General features: G+C 40.3%; 2 protein-coding genes across 2 annotated transcripts; both read right to left on the bottom strand.

The window, feature by feature from the left end:
• Positions 1–5,001: 5,001 nt before the first annotated feature.
• LOC122086392 (calmodulin-like protein 30) lies at positions 5,002–6,240 on the bottom strand. The gene is made up of 2 exons (XM_042655175.1): positions 6,062–6,240; positions 5,002–5,747 (listed from the first exon to the last, which is right to left on the bottom strand). Exons 1-2 carry the CDS (start codon positions 6,238–6,240, stop codon positions 5,183–5,185), a joined length of 744 nt encoding a protein of 247 aa, XP_042511109.1. The 3' UTR covers positions 5,002–5,182.
• LOC122086402 (protein disulfide-isomerase SCO2) lies at positions 6,131–13,970 on the bottom strand. Its single transcript, XM_042655184.1, has 3 exons — positions 13,188–13,970; positions 12,942–13,068; positions 6,131–6,361 (listed from the first exon to the last, which is right to left on the bottom strand). Exons 1-3 carry the CDS (start codon positions 13,596–13,598, stop codon positions 6,288–6,290), a joined length of 612 nt encoding a protein of 203 aa, XP_042511118.1. The 5' UTR covers positions 13,599–13,970; the 3' UTR covers positions 6,131–6,287.
• Positions 13,971–18,821: the final 4,851 nt, after the last annotated feature.

The following is an 18,821-nucleotide window of genomic DNA, read 5'->3' as shown; positions in this document are numbered from 1 at the left end:
AATCATTGAAACAAGAAGGCCTAAATCAATGCTTTAAAAAATGTATATGTTATTGATTACCATGAAATTGGGAAATGTTTTTAAATTGAGATATGTTAATATGAAAAAGGGTGTAAGTTTTCGCTCATTCTTAGCTGCAAAGTAATTTTTTAAGAAACCATGAAAGGTTGAGGTATAATCCACCAAAGTGGTGCATCTTATTATTCCATGGTATTCCACAGGGCAGCAATGTAGGTGACATTTGCCCAAAGGTGATGTCACCAAAGTTAAGAAAATGACAGTAACTTAAAGGTTCCTAAGCCCAAAAATAAAGAAATTTTAAAATTTATTGTTCTTTTCACAGTAAATATGGATTTACAAGAGGACCAGTGCATTCTTAGCCCAAAGAATAGGAATGTAATTGCGGTTGTAACTTTTGTATGATTATTGTTGTCCTAGTGACATATTTATATGTATGTTTTGAACATAAAGATATACATTTTCAATGAAAAAGATATGATAGAATTGAGTGAAACCCACCAAAATGGTACATTCAGTTCGATTGTATCTTCCCCAACAGTAAAGGTGATACTTTTTCAAAGGTTATGTCATCAAGGTTTAAAGATAATTATCCATAATTCAGAAAGAGACATTGAATTAGGAATTTTTTTGCCCAATGGTGATTGAATTCTGAAGTTAGCGTTGTTTTCACAGTTAAAAGAAGAATATAATAGCATCAGTTGATTACTGTCCCAAAGGATAGGGATAAAGTTTTAGTTGTAACTCTTATTTTAAATATATTGATAGTATTACATGTTTTTATATTATGATTTATATTTTGAAATCTGGCATGTATTGTGTTGTTATTACTGCTGTAGTAGGATAACCATTCCCTCAAGTTATGTATCTTCCATCCTAATGCTCACTGGTAACAACTATCAAAAGTGGGTAGAGGAATTAAAATTGCATTTAGGTCTTCTTAACTTAGACGTGGCACTTAGGGAGCCTAAACCTGAGCCTCTCACAGACTCGAACAGAAGTGCTGAAAGGATCAAGTTTAAGAAATAGACTAAAGCAAACAGAAAGTGCATACTGGTTTTGAAAAAGTCAGTTCCTGAAATTATACTTGGGAACATAGAGATCAAAGACACTGTAAAAGAATTCCTGAATGTTATTAAAGTTAGGTTTTAACACAACAAGAAAGCTGAGAAAAACCACATTGATGATCATACTAATGAATATAAAGTATGATGGATATGGAAGTGTTAGAGAATGCATTTTTGGTGTAGCTACTGATGCTGGTAAACTTAAGGATCTTGGAATACAGATCGATGAAGAATATATTGTACACATTGTACTGAATACCCTCCCTAGTTAGTATAAGGTTATCCAGTCTACCTACATTGCACTGAAGAATGATTGGAGCTTAAATGAGCTTATTTCCATTTGCACTCAAAAGGAAGAAAAATTGAAACAAATCAGGTTTGAGAATGCACATGCAACTTTCCACAAGGGAATTTCTGGTGAACCAAGCAAAAGGAACAAGAATTTTTCCAACAAAGGAAGCTTCAAGCCATATGACAGGACTAATAGCTCTCAAGAACTTGACACATCTCAAGAGGTTCAGGATGAAGAGAAGACCAACAATGTAGAATATTTCTGGTGCCATAAGAAATGACATGTGAAGAGGGACTGCTTTATTTTCAAGAAATGGTTAGAGAAGAGGAAGAATTCTGGGGTTGATAAGCAGGATGATGTTAAGAAAGGGAGAGGTAGACTGATCACCAGTAGTTAAGATTTCTTTATATACAATTATTTGAAATGCTTGGTTAGTGGGAGCTTTGATTTTGTTTAGTATTTATTTATGTTTTGAACCTTAGCTCGTATGTTTTAGGGCATAGTTTGATGAATTATGGTTAAGTTTTAGCATTTACATTATGCATAGTTATTTCTTTTATTATTTGGTTTATGGTTTCATTTGAGAATATTTTTATAGATAGTAATTGTCTTAGTTATAGGCAATATTTTGCCACAGTTCAAAAGGTAATGTTTACCATATTTTAAAACAGTATTTGTCACAATTCAAAGGCAATATTTGCCACAATTTATAGGAGGAAAACCACAATTAGATATTAATCACAGATCAAAGGTGAATTGTCATAGTGAAGGTTAATATCACAGTTAAGGACCTACATGGAATGACAATAGTGTAATTAGTATCCCACAGAGATTCGTGTTCAGAAACTTACTTATGTTTATAATGACAGAAAGTTGTATGCCTGCTGTTGTTCGATGTGAATGATTTTTTAACTGAATCATAGTAAGAGTGGTTAATGTAATGAGATTCTATGGCCATACCAATTTAAAAACATTTTTATAATTAATGTAGCCCAAGTAGGAGATTGTTGGATTTATGGGCTAAATTAATTATTCGGGTTGACTAAATGGGTGTGAATTGAGTTGCATGAACCGGTTCGGTTCACTCTCAAGTTTAGGGATATGCTAACCCAACCCATTATGGATTAGGGTTTTGAGTGCAAGACAGTATTATAAATACTGGGTTTTGGATCCTTACAGCCATTATTCACTCCTCCCCACTTTACCACTAAAGTGAGAGAACCAAAGAAGTTTAAGGGGTTGTAGAAGATCCATAGCCAAGCCAAGAGAAGTAACCAACATCAATCATCTTCAGCATACTAGGTGAAAGGTACAAATCGATCCTCCATAACTTTATTAGTTTTATGTTCTTATTTTTCCTATGTGATTTCCTCAATAGGGTTTTGGACTCGAACGCATAGGGAGATCTAACAGTTTAATCATATATGCTTCACTTGTGAACTATAATATAGTAGCTAGTAATGATATTTTTACAATCTAATCTACCTGATCAACGTACTGATCATACCTTAGGTCTTTCTCATCTTCCAAATCATATCCTTCAAATAGTGTGCAGAGGGTATTAGTGAACAGTAATAGGTTATTATTGACTAAGGGGCAAAGCATTTATAATCCTAAATGGATATACTTTTCCTTCACCCCACACTACAGAAAAACTTTTTCCAATGATAAAGATTGGGTAATAGGTAATTAAAAATTTTCACTTATATATTGAAAATTTGACATTTGTATCCGGTACATATTTACTTTCAAAATAAATTAAACACACTGTTTTTTTTTCTTTGTCATGGAAAATAAAAAACTTTAAAAAATCTAAAAAGTACAATATTATTTATGCTCTCTATCTTACTACCTGACGTTGATCAGAGCTTAAAATACCTAGCAGAAGTACCAAAACTATGGGCTAGACTAACAAGTAATTTACTTTTTTAACAATGATGATGACGATGGCTGATAATTTTTTTTTTTTTTTGTTACTCTATTCTATTAAACGCCACTACTGGGTGCTAGTAGGGCCAATGGCCACCTACTCCTATATATACATACACACCCACACACACTAAGCATATGACAAGGTTTAATCGTTCAACCTCCTCCCTTAGACGCCAGTTCTTCAAGCCGAAGCTGCCACCATTAGGCTATCCTAGTGTTCGTGTGGTAGGTATGATGACGGTGACGTCTAGAGTTTGCAACGGACAAGAACTAGAAAAAAATAAGCCCTACCCTTAGAATCCCCATTAGAGATTCAATTCCCTATGTTTTTTTAAGAGTGGATCAAATTCTCGTACGATCTCATCCACACATATGGAATCCATGAAAAGGATTTTCTCGTATGAGAACCTGATGCGTTCTTTTTTTTTTTTAACAGATAAATTTTATTGGCCCCTGGATGGAAAGTATTTAAAGACACCTCCTCTCTGTCTCTATTCCTTAGATAAAATGACCTCTCTATCTCCTTATTTGCAAAACCGTTATGTTGCCCCTCATTGCCTCTCCCCTGCTAACTTAGGCACCGTTTGACAACGTTCCTACCGTTTCTGTATCTAGAAACAGTAGAACTTTTCTCGTTTCTGGGAATAGAAACAGATTTTTGGGTGTTTGATAAACATGTTTATTGAATCGTTTTTTACCAAGCTCAAAGATGGATTGGAGTGAAAGGGGAAGAAGCAAGGCGGCCTTCAGTGGTGGATGACGATCGTCCTTTCCCCTGCAAAAGAAGATGGCCTTCATTGGCTTTTCTTTCACAGCTTTTGGGAACATCAAAATTTTTATAGGGCTTTTTACAATGGTTGTTGTCCAAAGTCGTTTCTAAAACGAAACATGTATGACTTGTTTCGTCACTTGCGTTTCTAGGAATAGAAATTGATATAAATTTTGATTTATATTTCTAAAAACAAGAGAAACAGAATGACTTTATCAAACGCTATTTAGGCCGTTTCTCCATTTATGGGAACAAAAAAACGCAAAAACGACAGAAAGAGAACGTTGTCAAATAGTGCATTAGTCCACCACCACCATCGGATAGGAAACGCTTGCTCTTTTTTTAATTATTGTTTTGTATTACTAAGTTGAAATGGGCCATGCTAAGGGGTTGGGCTGTTGGTTATGGATTCATGGGCTATGAGTTCTCCTAAAGCCCACAAATCTCCAATCTGCCCATTTAGATGCCTGAACAGATCAACAGGGAGGATAGAGGTTTGTCACCCGTACACCGCCCGTAAGCGATGGTAAACCCTGTCTACCTCTACCCTCGCGTTTAGCTAAATGGGTAAGGTTTCCTTACCTCTCCCACCGGAGTCAGGTAAGGCAGGTAATCAGGGGAAATTGCCGCCATTACATACATCTGGCTTTCTTTAGCACAAGGCAAAACTCTGATACCTAATTCCCTGGTCTAGGTTCCAATTTGGAACCAATATTATCAAGGTGGAGAGGGGGAGAGGTTGATGGCAAGCTACCGAATTCCATGTCTGAAGAAACCAACTTCTTAGGATCATGTTTGTTTGGTTGGAATGTTTGGTCCAATGTTATTTCCAATCCATGGACTGGCATGGAGGCATCAACAAAGAATTCCAACAATACTAGGCTGCAAACCAGTAATATTGTGTTAAAACTAAAAGCAACAAGAGCCAAACTAATATGAGTTCTCTTCTTCTTTAGGCAAAGAAACACTAATATGGGTTTGTTCCTTTCAAACTATCTACCCAAAAAAATTGCAAGCACACACATACTATAAGCAATATATTGAGGTAATAGGTTTAATTAGAAACCTATATACAAGGAAAGTCATAACAGCCAAATGCTCATTTCAAGTTGGGGTCAGGGAATTGGTCATCATGTTAATGAACTCATCCATGTCAATAAAGCCATCACCATTTGTGTCAACTCCTCTCACCATTTCCATGCAATCCTTGTGGCTACAGCTTTCCCCCAACCTCCTCAGCATCTCCTGTACTTCCTCTACGCTTATCTTCCCATTCCCATCTAAATCAAACATATGAAACGCATTGCGTATGTCCATCGTCCGTATCCCACCTCCCTTCTGTTGAACATCCATGAATTCTTTGAAATCAATGAACCCATCTCCGTCCAAATCAGCAACCTGAAATATCTTCTCCACTTCACGATCCACATGAGGCTTCCCCAGTGCCTTCAAAAGTGAGCAATATTCCTCGAAAGAAATCTTCCCATCCTCATTGGAATCAAACTTGTCGAAAACTCGCTTCATCTCATTGACATTCGGCTGGAAACCACGTGACAACCCAGAATATTGCCTGGAGTTTACGGACCCCAACCGGTTAGCTTTTGGTAGCAACCTCTTCGAAAGGCCATATTGAAAATCAAGGAAGCTTATTCTTGACATGCTAATGGAGCTGTAGATGATAGGGAGTGAAAATTCAAGATGACTATGATTTAGCAAACTTGTACACTTCCCTTTAAATACTAAGCAAATGAGCCTAGAGATTCCATCCTAAAATTAGGAAGATAATGCAATTCCAAATCCAGTATTCCTATTCCTTCATTCCTCGGTCACTTCGGTACAACTAAAAGCAAAAGATTCCAAAGGCATGACCACAAGTGAAGAAACGGTGGGGGGTGGGGGGAAAAGGCAAAAGGAGAGGAAAATATTGCAGATAAGCAAAGGAAAGAATATAATCCGAGTAAAGTATTTTTTGGTGAAAGATACCTGTGGGGAGATATTCTTGCTATAATAAAGAGGGAATATGCACACAGCCTTATCTTACTTCCTTCCTCCTTGAGATGGAAATTCCTCTTCATTATCGGTATGTAGTAAAATATATACTCGGAGTAAAGAGCAAATTGCATTACAAAGAAGAAGATAAAAAAAAAACATTGGGAGCTCATCAGAATTGAAACAAAAAATCACAAGATAAGAACTATGCATGTGCAAGTCAGGGAGGCTTTCCATTATCCAAGTCCTCCATTACTTCAATGTCCTTGCGAGCTGTAATTTTCTGAACATAACCTGCATTCATTAAACAAAGTGCATACAGTGGGTAATCCATGTTGGGGGGACATGGAAAGAAATAATTCCATATTAATTAGTAATATCCTATATCAGTGATGGAGGTTGCAGCACCAAAAGATAAAAAACAACTATTCATTGTAATAAATATCTAGAACAAAATCCAAAGTGGCAATTGAATTAAATAAAGAATTAATCCATCCATGTCATTCCGTGTCACAAAGAAACAAACAGTATCCAGTATAAATGGTAAAGCAGGCACGCAAATGGGTCAAATCAAATTTGAATACAGTGGTCAGCCGGTGAAACTGAACCAGGAGGGTGAAAAACTTATTTTATGGTGGGAAGGAGGGCATGGATCCCCACATCCGGTAAGTGATTTATTTTCCAATCCATCACCTCTCTTTAAAAATATCCAGCAACTTAGGTCAGCACCTAGTCTCATTTTCCAGTGGGAATGCTCCCATTGTGGGGACCTCTGCATTACAGTAACAGTTGAATTTGTGCTACAGACCACTTATACGCTTATGCCCACTCATTGTTAACCTCTTTACCCAATACAATGGGAGTATTCTTGAAAGAGAATTTCAATAAATTGTGTTAAGTTGCTCTCCTGCGAAGTTGAGAAGGGAAAACTGTTTCCAAAAATTGTAGAATGTGCATTTTGTTGTCCTCTGAGGGAAAACCATGCTTTGGGTAAGTTCATCTGCCAAAATGTTTACCATAAAACATAGTTGTCACAACGTCAAATCAATCTAAGGCGGTGGAGGGGTGGTTAATCGATTTGGCGATGAATCGCCCATTATGGCGTTGCCATGGCGGTCAAATCGCCCATGTGTCATTTTTTATTTTCCCTATTTTCTAAAGTAATTTAGTATGCTACTTTTTTATTTCCCCTATTCTCTAAAGTTATTTAGCATGCTACAAGCCTACAATATATACCCTATAACATATAAAACCAACATTAAGCAACATCAAATCATCAAAAATCAACATAGCCCTATCAAAATCACCCTGCATTTTACAAAAAAATTGACCGCCTAGTGAATCAGGCATGACCTGGCATCCATGGCGGTGCCGTGGCGACCGCCATTTGTGAGTCACGCAAATCGTAGCACTGCCATGAACTTCTTTTTCCGCCAGGACGCCAAATTGCCGCCTTGGCAACGCCATGACAACTATGCCATAAAAGGGGGGACACAACTAAGAAATGAAGGTCAATGAAGGTCTTTCCATGAACACCAAACAACATTGCAAAGGAAACCCCCCCCCCCCTTTCACTTTTTCTTTCCCTTGCAATCCCTTTCCAGACATCTTCCCAGGAAAGCAAACACAGCATAATAGTAGACTCGACACTGTACCACCACTGATCAGCATCTGATGGTAGTAAAAACCAGTGCAATAAAAGAAAGCCAAAATGTTGACATCTCTCATAATACCTAAGCTTTTAAGAGGACTTAAAAAAAAGACTACAAAATAATCCAACAGCTCAGGCTGAAACAGTGATTTGTAGATTACAGAACAATAGATTGACTCATGTCAACTGACAAGCCTTCAATGAGCCACCCAAGAATTTCAATACGTACCTAATTTTTCACTCTTCTGAATTCGTCCTGTAACATGGCAGCATATGATAATCTCTAACCCCCTTAATCTCCCAAAAGATCCTAATCTAATCTAAGGTTTGGATCATCCATTACATGCTAAAGGTCATCTAGGTGAATACCAATAGGGGTTGGTTATCAATGTATGATCATAGAAGTCAACCCAAGATTTTGGCTTTCAATTACAATGATAAATTGATAGCACGCTCAATTTCTTGCACAATATCATATAACATAGAGAATGGCAACTCAACCTTTTGAGGTCAATAGAAGGATAAGTGGTTCAGCCTACTTGACCTTTCCCACAGGAACAAGATCCAACTGAAGGAATCCACCTAGAAACAAATGCATGAGTCTACTCATGCTGCTATGACACCTTGTGCAGCCTTCTCAAGTGTAGGTTTTGGCAATTTTTTCTCCTCCATTTTTTTTTCTTTTCAGATGAATTCAGGACAAGATAACCAGCACTGGCATAGCGCACAGCCCTTCCACTCTCTAATCAGCCCAACCATCCATTCCAAAGTAAGTTATCATCTCACCATGTCCTGAAGCAACCAACAAGAGAAGCATGCTCACAGTGGCAGAAACTGCCAACAGTGTTCATCGCATAGCAGAAGCAACTACTGCTGACAATCAAAATGGGATTAAGGGTATTGTGGGTTCAAGTTTCAGCTGCATGAGTTAGTTAAGTTCATTGGGGTTTCAGGTTTCACTTTCCAGCAAACCTGCTGGACTAGAAGAATAAGAGAGATGGACAAGTGCTGAAGCTGGGTATAATTGTTGAATGGGTCTCAGAGCCAATGACAGGCGTTTCAGCAGAGAGGATGCCATGACAATTGGAGGAACGGCCTACAAAGGGATTGACACATATGTAGGAAACAACAGCCACAATTAAATCCTCTCATTCAAAGGTTGGGATGATGACAGAATGAGAAAGGCTGCCCACCTTCATCTTGGTGTTGGCTCCTTGCTCCCTTAAACATACAATCAATTTCAAAATCATTGAAGCATAGGATTCTGAAGGAAAACCATCAGAAAATTGGGGAAAATATGAAATAATACACGAATGTAAAAAGAGAAAAACTAGAATTTGTTCATCCAAATTCATCCCAATGGATTTCTACTTACGACAGTAACACCTTTTTCTCATTAGCTGGCTGTGCCATAGTAGGATAATCCTAACTTACATCAGTATCTTGCCACTCTCTCAACCTAGAATACAGTATAGACACCAACACAATTAATATAGAAGCAAGGCTAGCAATTTGCACTAGAGTTTCAAAAGGAGGCCGAGGTGTCTTATTCAAGGACTGAAATCTCCCAATACATCTAGAACACCAATCTATGTGTAATCAGCAACAATTGCCGATTGGAGTCTTTTATCCAACAGAACACATAACAAGTAGGATATGGCCAGACTGTTACACTATGTTATCAGCTCCACTAGTTTTCCTAACTCCATTTCCCAAGCTAAATAACATTGGGAAAGTACAGGAAAGCATTGATTTTCCTTCACTTCACTTCCTTTCCCTCAGTCTCCTAGTTAACTTTCCCTTACCTTCACTGTCCAGACAACCACAAAGGGCACTAGAGGAAAACACGCAAACCAGTGGCATATTTACCCCAAGTCCAAGTTCCTTGATTTGTAACTCAATCTTCAAGGAAATCTGATGTACTTCATTGACCAATAAAGTCTGCCTCCCAGGGTTGCTTTCTACATTCCAAGTTTTTAACCTTATACTGTTGCAAGATACAACCATTCTTCATCAATGGTTGCAAACCCTAAATTAACCCATTGATCTTCCATAAACTCCTTCCTTGAATACTTACACTAAGCAAGACTATTTCCTAATGGGTTTTGACCCAGAAAATTAAAATTTTCGTGTTCCAAATTTATTTTCAGGGAAAGAAGCCCATCTTGTCTCTATTAAGAAGCCCATCTTGTCTCTATCTCTTCTCATTCAATAATTAAGAAGCACTTTCATTAAACTTGGGAGCCATCACTTGGACAGATGGTGAAAACTTGGGCTTCCAGCATGAAGATTCAGGTTCAAATTCTAAGGGCAGCCATTTCATGCAATAACTCCAAAGGTTATGACCAACTAGTCCACCCCTTGAGGGACCCTGCAAAAGCAGGGAGAATGCACTGGTTATGGACCCGAGAGAGGTTTCTTCATGCTTTTTTTATTTTCCCTATTCATTCTTCTTCTACTACATTATTTTACAGCTCTTGGGAATTGTGGTAGATACACTTACAAAGGTGACAAATACAATTGCTTTGATTAAACTTGCATCAATTCCTTGCTTTCTGGTGGCTAAGTGGCTAATCAGCCAGGAGTTAACTCCTCTTGAAGACCGCAAGTAACATCTCTTGAAAGATAATTGATCAAACCTATGTTAAGCAAAGTTGTCGGTGGGTTAACTCTGACAATGTCATGAGAATCTTACAGACAAGAATGAAGAAACTCCACATGCACCACCAGGGGACGCCGGGGGGGGGGGGGGAACTTACCCAAAACAGTGTTCCTAGAAATTGTATTAAACCATGCTGAAGGCTCCCCTTGAATTTTCAAAACACATTTAGGAGGTGAGAGAGAGAGAGAGAGTGACCTATTCATGTATCAGCACAATCGTATGACTATACGATACCAGACAATCAAAAGCTTGGCAAAAAAAGTTTACTATGGTTGCCATACCTTTCAGTTGCAACCCTTTCAAACAAAAGGTAATCAGCACATGGCCCAGAAGACACCAAGACAAGACCAACTGGGAACCTCCTGATATGGTATGCTAACAACCTCAGATGGTTTCCATGGCACAATTTCAATGGGCAATTCCCACCAGCAACCAAGACCATTAGTGTAGCATTCAACCCTCTAATGCAGAAAGGGAGTAATGCAGTGCTAATCTCAAAATCAGGTATTCCAGTGGATGATTTGGCTTGCAACATGATCACAGTTAGAGGAATAGGGACCATCTACAATAGAAAATTGATCAATTCAATCAAAACAAAATTTGATACAACAATAAACAAAAAACCCAGCCTTATCTCAACTTAATGAGGTCGGCTACATGGATCCATACAAAACAAATTAGGGGGAAAAAATGATATGCAAAAAAAATTGGTAGATTAATCAGTCAGGAAAACAGGTCCATAAAAGATGACATAAATTTGATGGAAAATTCAGAGACACGACATAATCCTACTGAGAATAGGAAAGCTGAAAAGCTGCAGAATTCTAAAACAGAATTCAGTTACAGGAATTAAGCAGCTATTCAGTCAAGAAATCCGGGGGGAAAAAAAGGTTCAGAAATCTCAGATTTGAAGAATTTTAGTTACAGTAGGATTTTAGAATTTGATTGGAATGATTAGATATTGAAAACAAAACTGTAACTAGAACTTGAAACAGAATTTAAAATAGCAAACAGAATATGAATAGAGCAGAACTTTAGAAACTACCTTGTAACCAATGGAGGAGAGAGAAGAGAAGGAAGGAAATCAGGTGTGGGATACTAACACCATTTGCCAAGCTCAACAGCTCCAAAACTCCTTTAAAAAACTCATATTCTTCACTCAAATCATCTCCAATTGATGGGGTGTATTACATATATAAAGACCTTCTAAAATTCCTAAAAGGTAAATAGACTGTAAATAGAACTCTATTTAACTATTAATTATCCTAATCTAACCCAAATGCTCAAAAAAATAACTTAAGTACTAATCTCATGTACTAACTTTACATTTAAGCCCACTACAGTGAATCCAAAAATAAATAAATAAAGGCCCCTATCCTATAATACAACTAGCAAAAGGTCAATTTCAGCCCATTGGATTGCCACGAGCACCTTGTGGGCCTCCCAAGCTCACACATAGGCTTCCATTCAAGATTAATGTCTAATGCAACTGCATCAAGGAGAGCCGTCCTTTCCCCTTCCACCTATGAAAGAATGTACATGGTGTTCGGCAGATCACCTGTCACAGGATCCTTTGCTGGTAACCTCAGAAATAACCGCATGGCTCATCCTTACATACAATCAACAAATATATTACATGTAATATCCATATTACACTATCAAATCAATGATCACTGGGGAGTAGGATGTCAGAAGAAACCTACACGGCCTAAGATAAAATCCAAGGGAAGTAAGTCGATGCCTCTAAGCCTTGGGCCAGAGTGCCAGCAAGCGGACATTGTAACCTAGGTCTTTGCCAATCCATTTACTCTCTTTACTTCCCTGAAGGGCTCCTGTTTTCCCATTCCAATGACCTCTGTGTCCCTCACCAACATCTGTTACTTGAAAGTTTCCTTTGCTTAGTTACGGTAGCAGCCCACACCCTATGAATCCAGACTAATGTCCCTGTTCTTTCTCATCTGATCCTTTTAGTTCAGTTAGTTCAATAATGACTACATAATAACATCTGATTTAACAATTAGTTATATCAGTTTCACAAGCAGACAACTTTCTTTCATAGGCGACTATGGGAAACATTTTGGACCAAGTTTGGGATCTTTCTCAGCATTCATACATCAAAACGCACAAAGAAGATAGTTCAAGGCTTCAAGCTATGTATACATAGATGATTAGTGCCACATCCACTACAATTGATATCTATTTTATATCCTTTTTTTCTTTCACAAATAATAGAGAGAAATTAAGAAAGTGTCCCCTCAAAAGCAAGTTACTCTCAGTCCCATTAAGATAGTACTCCAGCCCATATTCTTGAAGGCCTCAAGCTCGTATTCAATCAACAAAAGGAGGTTATCGGCATCGTTACATAATGCTTACCCACGCTAATCAATGAAACAAAGTATTTCTGACCACAAGTCACTAGGTTAGTAGACAAATGGCAGAGTAATTTAAGCCATTAAAAGGGGGGAGGGGAGGGGAGGGGAGAAGGAAACAAGAATGTAACGCATTCGATAAAACAATAAACAACAGAATTGAACGAGAAGCAGGGGAAGAAGAATAAGTACCAATTCCAAGGCAAGGGATGCATTTGCAAGTAGTCTCCTTCCCCCTTTTGTTGTAATAACTGACAAAACCAGAACCTTGGCAACTCCTACATTTCCCCGTCCATTCATAAACCACTTCTTTACAGTCCTAAACCCATTTTTAAGTAACGATTAAAAAACAAAAGGGAAAGAAAGAAAGATTGCGCACATAGTGAAATGTAATTTCGGAAGAATAGATTTAGCGGAGAGAGAGAAATGACGAAATACCTGAAATTGGGGATTACAACGGAGGCGATGGTCGATCTCTTCGGGGGTTACAGGAGAGGAATCGGGATAAGCCATGGGGAGGGGAAGGGCATCGCTATCATCAGCGAGGTAGCTCTCCCTGTGGCGAGACCATCGCTTCTCTTTCGCATTCGCTCTGGTAGTGTTATTATTAGTAACTGGGCTTCTTCGCAAACCATCGGCGACAGTTCCATTCGAATCCTGAGCGAGACCGGAGGAATTGGGAGCATCAACTGCTCCAGGAACTTGGAACCAACGAGGAGGGGTGGTACCTCCACCGAGAGGTAGGTCCGCGGCTTGGCAACGCACTGTTGTATTGAGAGAGAGCTTGCGAGAGTTGCGAAAAGAGGAAATGGAAGGAAACGAAGGGAAGCTAGGGTTTGAGAGCAACATTTGCTTGCTAATTAACTATGTACCGAAAATATCAAATGAATGTATAACGAGCATTCTCTTCCCTTCTCTGCCAGTCAGGTTCAGGCTCAGACTCAGACTCAGACGCAGACGCCCTTTCTTCTTCTGGTTCGACTGATTGTCAACGAAAGCTGCCACAATGTGGGATTTTTAAAATTTAATTTACACTATATTTTCTCCCGAATTCGAGAGCTCTGAGCAGAGATTGGATTCGAAGAAGAAGAGGTAGCGTTTTTCTTCCTGGTATGGAATGTGAAGGAGGTATCCATCTATCTTTCCATACCTTTCGGGGAAGCTTCGAAATTTAGATTTCAAGGACGGTGAGCTACGACGTGTTTGCACTACGAATCGGACAGTCTGGGGGGAAGTTTCAGCCCTTGCCGGTTCAGTCCAAGGATTTAGTATCGGCACCGATACGAATCCGTATCGGTGCGGATGGATCACCTTTGCCTTTACTATGCGAAAAAACAGATATATTTTCTTTACAATTTTACCCCTAAAACGATATTGGTAATCAATTTGAATTGATCAGGTATTGATACTGGTTTCAGTTGATACAGCCAACTCTATACTAATACTTAAAGAAAAAAGAAGGGGTCTGCTTTTTCCGCCTCCGCGCGTGGTTTCTTCTGTTCGCCACCACGCGTGTTGTGTTTCCCGCCGCTGTGTGCGGTGCCCTCCCTCCGTGGTGAGTGTTAAACGAACTCATACTTTCGCCCTTTACTTTTCTTTAGTTCCTGGACCCCTCTGCCTTTCCTCATTCTTCTTATTAGAAAAGTCTCAGCCTCTCAAAACCCTTTTCTTCTTCCCTCCTCCCCCACCTCGCTTTAGCCTGAGTCATTCCCATCTGTTTCTTTCCACTCCATTGCTGCCTCCCTTCCCTCCCTTAAATGGAAGGAGAGAACAATCGTAATATACTCCAATTGGTTACATCCAACAGGCCATTGTCCGATGCCAACGCAACGATGAAGACACGTTTTTTGTCGATGATGATATAGAGGACCGTTGCTTTGACAACTGGCGCTTAACCCTGGTGGGCCAAGTCCTGGAAGGCAAATTCATTCGTACTCAGGCTATTACTGAATCCCTTCCAAAGGCCTGGAACATTAAGTATGCCCTTCAAATCACCCCTTTGGAGAATCAGATTTTTTTTTCCCGTTTTGATCACGAGATGGAGTTAAAGAACGTAGTTGAGGGTGGGCCATGGTCTTTGTCGGGTAACTGATTGCAACTTCAGAGGTGGAGAGAAGGACTCATCATTGGTCATTTGGACTTTTCCTATTCGAAGTTTTGGATACAATTTCATGGAACCCCTCCAGAGCTTTATGACAGGGAACTAGCTTTACAGTTTGGGGCCAAGCTCGGAATTCCCCGTAAATCTATGATTATCTCAGGCTCTCTTCAGGGCAAGACGGTCCTCTACCTCCGCACCCAGGTCTCTCTGCTTATTGATCTCCCTCTCAAGGCTGGTTTTCCCCTTAGGCAAAGAAGTGGGCAAGAGGTTTGGATCTCCATTAAAGTTGAGAAGCCCCCACTATTTTGTTATTTCTGTGGCGTTCTAGGACATGATGAACATCATTGTTTGATTTATTTTGAGAAAGAGAAGTCTTATCGCTCTCAGCACCACTGTGTGGAAGATTTCCCATGTCTTGACCTGCCTAAGTGCTCTTTTGGCCCCGAGCTTAGGATGGGTCCCACTGATTCTCTCCTCCTCAGCAATATTACTGTCCTGCAGGCTGAAGACTCTTGTTGTCTTTTTTCGAGATCAACTAATGATTCGGACTCATCAAGTTCTGCAAATCGGCAGCCTTCTTCCCATCATGAGTCGGTGCCTGCCCCGATTTCTCCTGCTCCTCGTCTCCCTCAATCGAACTCCGGCTTCTCCTTAGTTGAAGACGATGAGGTGGTAGCTAGTCCCTCTTGGCCTAAGGCTGGGGCCCAGCAGCGATGGGACTCGACCTTATCTTCACGTGGCCACGCCCCCATTATGTCAAGTCCCGATCTTCCCGCGGACCGGCTGAAATCGGCTACATCATGTGAAGGATCATCTTTGTCTACCTTTTCGCACCGTAAACAACTCATACCCCTGAATCACTTGAGTAGAGGCACTCCTGCAGGGAAACTATTGCGTGTCAGTCTACCTTCGGCGGATCCCAAGTCTTCTCAGCTTGACTCTGTGTTCAAGAGGAGCCCTGTATTTGAGGAGAGCCTTTTCTCATCATCTTCGTCCCATTCCTCCCAGGTCTTCCCAGCTAAACCAGGCCAATTTGGGCCTTCTTTTTTTGGGCCAGACCAATGAGTTAACCGTCCTAATGGGCCAACCATCAAACCAAAATACCCATCTTAACCCTACCACCTCTCCTCCCATTTTACCTTCCCCTTACCAATCTATATCCGATGCTTTTGTTTCTCATCTTAGCCTCGCTACCAATCACGTACCTCAATCTCAACCCCAATCCCATTTCCCCTCTTCCATATCAGAACCTATCCCTCCTCTTCTATCTAAGGCTTCCCTGCATGATGATGAATTTGGTGTTCCCCCACATTTTTCAAGGCACAGGTTCCATTCTGGTGGGGCCCTCCGGAAAGATTCTATAGGGAAGAAGAGCTCTTGCTTCCACCCCTTTGCCAATGCAATTAGAGGTCCTTCTACTATGTCGCACCGTCCTTCTCCTCCTCAAGGCTTGGAGCAGGTTGATGACTCTACAGCTGATTCTTTTTTATCGTCTACTCCCGTGGAGCTTGCTTCTCAGCTCCACGGGCTGCAATGAAGATTTTCAACTGGAACTGTCCAGGTATTGGCCCCGCTCTGACAGTTCGCAATCTCAAGGCCCTAGTGAAGTCTTCCCATCCAGACATTGTATTCCTTATGGAGACAAAGGTGAAGAGAGATAAGGTGGAGAGGCTCCAAAGGGCTTTGTGTATGGACAATATATATACTGTGGATCCGGTTGGCTTATCCGGTGGGCTATGTATTATGTGGCTTTCTTCTATTCCCTTTAAGATTATTTTTGCTGATTCTAGAGTGATTCATGGTTCTATTGATGGCTTCCTTGGCTTTCCTCAGTGGTTCATCTCCTTTGTTTACGGGGACCCTGTTAAGGAGAATCGGGCTATTGCGTGCATAAACTAATGGATTTTAAGGATTCCATTTCAGGGCCCTGGAGTTGCATTGGTGACTTCAACTCCATCCTAAGTTGGCACGAGAAAGAGGGAGGTAACCTTAAAGGGCAGTGAGATATAGATGCCTTTCAGTCTATGATGAACTATTGTGACCTCCTTGATCTCACTTCTAAGGGCCCTCTATTTACTTGGAATAACAGGAGGAGAGGTTTTGCTAATATTAGGCTTCGGTTGGACAGGGCTCTTGCAAATTCCGATTGGAGATGTTGTTTTGATAATGCTTATGTGACAGTTGATTCTTCTATTGGGTCAGATCACCTCCCTGTTGTGTTGCATACTTCTGCTCATATTCCTAAAGGTAAGCGGCCCTTCCGTTTTGAAGCCATGTGGCTTAAGCATCCAGATTGTGAGGCCACTTTGCTTCGAGCTTGGCTTCCTAGTGGCCTAGGGTCAACTTCTTCTCGTCTTCGTCACAATATTCGTCGTTGCGAGCCCACATTTCGTAGGTGGAATTGGACTTCCTTTGGACATGTTCAGTCCCTTATTAAGAAGTTGAGGGCTGACCTCCTTCATGTTCAAAGCCTGCCTTTCTCTTTGAGTAACGAGCTATTAGAGGAGAAGATTTCAGAGGATCTGGCCAATGGCCTAAAGTCAGAGGAGGAGTTTTGGGCCCAGAAAGTTAGACAGCTTTGGTTGTCTTGTGGGGATTTAAATACTAAGTTCTTTCATGCTTCTACAGCTCAGCGTAGATCCAGAAACCGAATCTTGATGCTCAAAGCCAGAGATGGAAAGGTGTTGAACTCTGATGAGGAGGATATTAGGAATGAGATTCTGAGCTATTATGAGAGTATTTACAATTCTGAACCGGGTGATGCTGATTCTATTGCCGTTGTTCTTGATTTGATCCATCCGAATATATCTGTTAACATAAACGAAAGTCTTTGCTCTGCCCCTAGATGGAGAGGTTCGAAAGGTGATTTTCAGTATGGAGCCGCTGAAAAGCCCATGTCCGGATGGCCTGCCACCTATTTTTTCCCAAAAGTTTTGGCATATTATTGGGGCTGATATCGAGCACTTTGTTAACGATTTCTTTGAATCTGGTAATCTCTCAGCTGATTTTAATTCTACTTACATTTATCTGATCCCTAAAGTTTCTTGCCCAGAATCGTTGGATCATTATCGCCCCATCAGCCTGTGTGATGTTTCGCTTCGAATCATCTCAAAGGTCTTAGCCAACAGGTTAAAGCTTGTTCTTGATGGGTTAATTGCCTTTCCTCAGTCAGCCTTTGTTCCCGGTTAATCCATTTCTGAAAACATTTTCATGGCATATGAATTATTTCATTATATTCGGCATAAAAAATCTAGTAAGCAGAAACTTGTAGCCATTAAGCTAGATATGCGAAAGGCCTACGATTGTCTGGAATGGGGGTTCATTGAAGGAGTTCTTAGGAAGTTTGGCTCCAGTCCTAAGTGGATTCAATTGCGTATGCAAAGTATCTCTGCTGCTCAATTTCAGGTGTTGATCAATGGCATCCCCCATGGCAGAATCCTTCCTTCTAGGGGTATCCGTCAAGGAGATCCTTTGGCCCCTTATATCTTCATCCTTTGCGCCCAAGCTTTGAGCTCCATTTTAGCAAATGCTGAGGATCTTGGGCTCATTCATGGCATCAAAGTGAAGGGGCGGGCTCCTCCTATTACTCATTTGCTTTACGCGGATGATTGCCTACTATTCTCTAGAGTTGATACAAGCGAGCTCCACCACTTGAAGCATTGCCTTGACCTCTATTGCCGGGCTAGTGGCCAATCCATCAACCTGTCAAAGTCTTCTATCTCTTTTAGTCCTAACACCCATCCCCGGATTTGTAGATGGTTGTCCAAGTCTTTGAAGGTTCCTTATAGTGCTACCCCTTCCTTCTACTTGGGTCTCCCAACAGATTTCTCAACAAGTAAGAGGTTATTATTCAAAGGGATAAAGGATCGTGTCTTAGGCCATTTAGGGGGTTCGAAAAGTAAGCTTCTTTCTCATGCCAGTCAAGAAACTCTCATTAAATCAGTTGCTTCTGCAATTCCTACTTTTGTTGG

Source organism: Macadamia integrifolia, chromosome 1 (genome assembly GCF_013358625.1).
Source record: "Macadamia integrifolia cultivar HAES 741 chromosome 1, SCU_Mint_v3, whole genome shotgun sequence".
In the NCBI taxonomy this organism is placed as follows: domain Eukaryota; kingdom Viridiplantae; phylum Streptophyta; class Magnoliopsida; order Proteales; family Proteaceae; genus Macadamia; species Macadamia integrifolia.
The sequence above is the reverse complement of the archived record's forward strand: the minus strand, read 5'-3'. Positions and strand labels throughout refer to the sequence as shown.